Source organism: Lotus japonicus, chromosome 1 (genome assembly GCF_012489685.1).
Source record: "Lotus japonicus ecotype B-129 chromosome 1, LjGifu_v1.2".
NCBI classification, from domain to species: domain Eukaryota; kingdom Viridiplantae; phylum Streptophyta; class Magnoliopsida; order Fabales; family Fabaceae; genus Lotus; species Lotus japonicus.
Genome location: NC_080041.1, coordinates 79,265,837 through 79,270,239, shown reverse-complemented (window position 1 = coordinate 79,270,239; position 4,403 = coordinate 79,265,837). Strand labels below are relative to the sequence as shown.

At 35.6% G+C, this 4,403-nt stretch overlaps 1 protein-coding gene across 1 annotated transcript; it reads left to right on the top strand.

Annotated features, from left to right (window-relative positions):
* Positions 1-794: 794 nt before the first annotated feature.
* Positions 795-4,165, top strand: LOC130716932 (serine carboxypeptidase-like 45). Its single transcript, XM_057566989.1, has 10 exons — positions 795-1,115; positions 1,228-1,329; positions 1,532-1,627; positions 2,005-2,097; positions 2,347-2,426; positions 2,511-2,798; positions 2,917-3,041; positions 3,300-3,392; positions 3,517-3,634; positions 3,761-4,165. Exons 1-10 carry the CDS (start codon positions 857-859, stop codon positions 3,908-3,910), a joined length of 1,404 nt encoding a protein of 467 aa, XP_057422972.1. The 5' UTR covers positions 795-856; the 3' UTR covers positions 3,911-4,165.
* Positions 4,166-4,403: the final 238 nt, after the last annotated feature.

Here is a 4,403-nt window from a genome sequence, read left to right as displayed (position 1 = left end):
CATCACACTAAGATGCTTTGAAGTAATTATTTCTCTCCACCACCTAAGGACAAGGTTGTGTTTGGATATTCCTTGGCACCGATTAGTGCAAACTGGCGTTAGCACTCACTTCATAATAAAAAATGTACGAAACTCTTCATATATATTAAGATGAAAGACTGTTTATGTTATAACTCAATTGATATCGAAACACAGACTAAGGAGGTATGAGGAAATGTTAAAAATTCACATTCTTCTAAGGTGTGAAAACTGTAAAGTAACCTCTTAAAGCCATTATCCATGGATGAGACTCTGTTGATGCAGTCAATAGGACAAAAGTTTTTTACATATTGTTTATTCCTAAGTGCAAAAAGGGTACAAGGTATTTATTGTCAATTAACACATCCATAGAGAGAAAATAAAAGACAAAATGTAAAGAAGATCTAAACAGTAAATATTAGAATTTTTCAGGAGGAGTGGTATTATTCAGAATCCTTCAAGGCAGAAAAGACCATATTCCAATTCCCTTTCTTTGCAGCAAAATTACTTGCTGACTCAGCTTCAAGCATTCCAACTCTTCCATAATTTTCTTTTTGCAACTGTGTAGACTGTAGAGACTAGAGACAGACCATGGTCATTGCCTCTGTCACATCTCTTTCACCACCAATTTCAGGCCTGCAATTGAAAAGTTAAAATTGTAATGATAATTAGAATGGAATAGAATGCAAAAAATTCCAACCACCTTAGTGTGGCCCACCCTTAACCCCAACACTGTACACACACTAGCATAATACTTTATATTTACCACCTTTCACTCTTTCTCTCAGCTAGTGCCTTGCAATTGCCTCAATTCTCTTCTCTTCATTTGTGTGAAACCATGAACTTGCCAACATGGAAGTTCAATACCATGGCATTGGCTGTGTTTTTGCTTCATCTGAGTTTCTCCTTGAAGGTGTTCTGTTTCTCTTCTGATGCAGATAGAATTGTTGAGCTTCCTGGGCAACCCCACATAGGATTCCAACAGTTCTCAGGATATGTCACTGTGGATGACATGAAACACAAGTCTCTTTTTTACTATTTTGCTGAATCAGAAACTGATCCAGCTTCAAAACCTCTTGTTCTCTGGCTCAATGGAGGTCTGCAATCTCTCACTTGCTTCAAAATTTGAAATTTGAAAACTTTCACTACTTTGGATTGAATAAGAATAGCAATATGCATCCCTTGTTTTAACAATTAAATTTTATTCAGGACCTGGTTGTTCTTCTCTTGGAGTTGGTGCATTCTCTGAAAATGGACCCTTTAGACCAAATGGGGAGTTTTTGATTCAAAATGAGCATAGTTGGAATATAGGTACTCTTTTGCCTTTTATTCTATCTGCCAAAATGCCCTGTATTTGTTCTTCTAGCATGTTCAAATCAGCATATTTTTCCAATTCTGGTATCCAGAAGTTACTTACAGAAGCTTATCTACATAATTGATCCTGACTAAAAATCAATTGTAGAAGAACTTACAAATATGATATTGTACTCATTGAGTTACTTTTGTGTTGCAGAGGCAAACATGCTGTATTTGGAGACACCAGTTGGAGTGGGGTTCTCATATGCTAGAGGTAGTTCCTCCTATATGACAGTGAATGATGAGGTAACAGGTATATATCCTTCACTAATGCCAATTACTTTTTTAGACTCTTCTTTTTAATCTTTTGGGAAAAAAATGTTTCTCTTTAGAAAGCTCCTTTTAATCCTACTTCTATGGGAAAAGGCACATTCCGCATGTTTTATACTGCTTAGGCTTTTTTAAAAAGTTGAGACAAAAATAGTGATTAGTGGTAAAATACTAAAATGTCATTCTAGGAGCTTTTGTATGGCACTTTACATGATTATTCTTCATCTCTTGTTCTCTACGCAAGCTTTAGAATGGTGTACTTTTACATTTTCAGTATGATTGTGTTGTCCTTGAATACTCAAATTGTCATTATTCCCTCAGACATTTGTCATCTGAAGCAGTGCTTTTTGAATTCTTAAGCCAGGGACAATGTTGTATTCCTGGAACGCTGGTTCAACAAGTTCCCACAATACAGGAATAGAGATTTGTTTCTAACTGGGGAAAGTTATGCAGGTAAATGTGTCACCTTTGTTTTATTGCATATTTTAGGTATACAGTGTAAATCTAAGGTGAACCAAAATCATGGTGGACAAAAGCAACTTCCTTAGCTTTTGTGGCTGCCTACCGTGATTTTAGCTTCATTGTGGTTTTCCAATCCAAACATGCACTTATCTATCAATATTCCATTTCATAAACAAACTACAACAATTATTACTATTATTTGTGTTTACATATTTTTCTTTGTATGTGTGTGTATATCAGGTCATTATGTTCCTCAACTTGCAAATCTCATGATTGAAATGAACAAAAAGAACAAGATATTCAATCTGAAAGGCATAGCTGTAAGTAACATTAACTGTTACCTATCTATCAGTGATGCTTTCTTTCTCACATATTAATGAATGGCCTCTTGTGTTGAAATGCAGTTGGGTAATCCAGTTCTAGAATATGCCACTGACTTCAATTCAAGGGCTGAGTTCTTCTGGTCTCATGGACTAATATCAGATTCAACATATAACATGTTCACTAGAGTGTGTAATTATTCTCGGTATGTTAGTGAGTACTATAGAGACTCAGTTTCACCTCTTTGCTCAAAGGTTATGGGACAGGTGAGCAAAGAAACCAGTAAATTTGTGGACAAATATGATGTCACCCTTGATGTTTGCATTTCCTCAGTGTTATCACAATCGAAGGTTATTTCTCCTCAAACACATGTGAGTCTTCCCTTGTTGGCTTGCTTTTTCCATCACTTTATCTACTATTTTAGTTCTACTACTCACTGGTTTTCAAGTTTGCCTTGCTCATTAGCATCATTGTCTTGTGTTCTGACAGCAAGCAAATGAGAGGATAGATGTGTGCGTAGATGACAAGGTTACAAACTACTTAAACCGTAGAGATGTACAAGAGGCACTTCATGCAAAGCTTGTTGGAGTTCGCAAGTGGGATGTTTGCAGCAAGTAAGTCCTTCTCAGTTCTCATTAAGCATAAAACTTAGTGCGTATTTGAATACCAATTATAAGTAATCTGAACAAACTTTCATCTTAATCCATAAGAAGAGTTGGTGCAAACGGATATCCAAACATATATTTTCTACCAAATTGGTTGTTAGCCTAAGGTTTTGCTTAATTGATCTTTGAAAATAAGAAGATCAATCATCGGAGTCAGCTTTGCTTGTCCACCATGATTTTAACTGATCTTTGTTGTGTTGGTAACAGCGTCTTGGACTATGATATGCTCAACCTGGAAGTGCCTACACTCCCAATTGTTGGATTACTGATAAAATCTGGAGTTCGGGTCTTAATTTACAGGTAAATAAACAAAACCAAAACCCTTTTTTCTTCTTGTGATTTATGTGGTTACTTGAATTTGAGGGCTCATACATCAGTGTTTTAGTGCTAATTAACATAACAATGTGTATTGCTCTCTCTGCAGTGGAGATCAAGATTCAGTAATTCCATTGACCGGAAGCCGCACCTTAGTTCAAAAGTTGGCAACAAAATTAGGACTGAATACAACAGTCCCTTACAGAGTATGGTTTGAAGGCCAGCAGGTATGTATACAAATCAAACATCTTGCTAGTTTGAATTATTGAGAAAAACATTGTTAAAATCTTGCTACATTTTAACATAATCAAATTGCATATACATCATAAACTAATCTCAGTTAATGAAACTAGGTTGGTGGGTGGACTCAAGTTTATGGCAGCATCCTTTCATTTGCCACTGTTAGAGGTGCCTCTCATGAAGCCCCATTCTCTCAGCCTGAAAGATCATTTGTGCTGTTCAAGTCATTCTTGGAAGGAAGGCCTTTACCTGAAGTTTTCTGATTCACTCTCTTTTTGAATTTTCTCATTTAATTGAGGTTGTAATTAAGCATTATCCTTTAGTACTATGTCAAGTAAAGGAATGTGTATTAACTGTGCAGAATGTCAAAAGAAAAGTTGGAAAAGTTCTTTTTTTTTTCCTTTCCCTTTTGGGTTTTAAACCTTTGTAAGTGAGTTTTTGGGTGCTTTTGCTTGTTTTTGGGCTGTAAAATGTAATATAGATTATGAGTTATTTTATTCATTAACACTTTTCTACAAGACTTTCTACAACACTAGTTTACTCTCTGTCTTTCTTTATTATATAAATAATTTTATCACACACTCCTCTCTCATCTCTTCCTATCTCTCTTTATTATACGAAAGCATTGTACATACAAAATTTGTCATAGATTATTGGGTTGAAGAGGTAGGGTATGAATGTTGTAAGAGAATGCGTGGGTTATTGTTTTAAATTTCTAGGCAAACAATGAAGCACCATCCGTGTTGCTTAAACGAT

Coding starts and splice junctions, on each gene's coding strand:
- LOC130716932 (XM_057566989.1), top strand. CDS start 857: ATGAACTTGCCAACATGGAAGTTCAATACCATGGCATTGGCTGTGTTT. Junction 1,330..1,531: donor TGAGCATAGTTGGAATATAG/GTACTCTTTTGC, acceptor TTTGTGTTGCAG/AGGCAAACATGCTGTATTTG. Junction 2,427..2,510: donor TCAATCTGAAAGGCATAGCT/GTAAGTAACATT, acceptor GTTGAAATGCAG/TTGGGTAATCCAGTTCTAGA.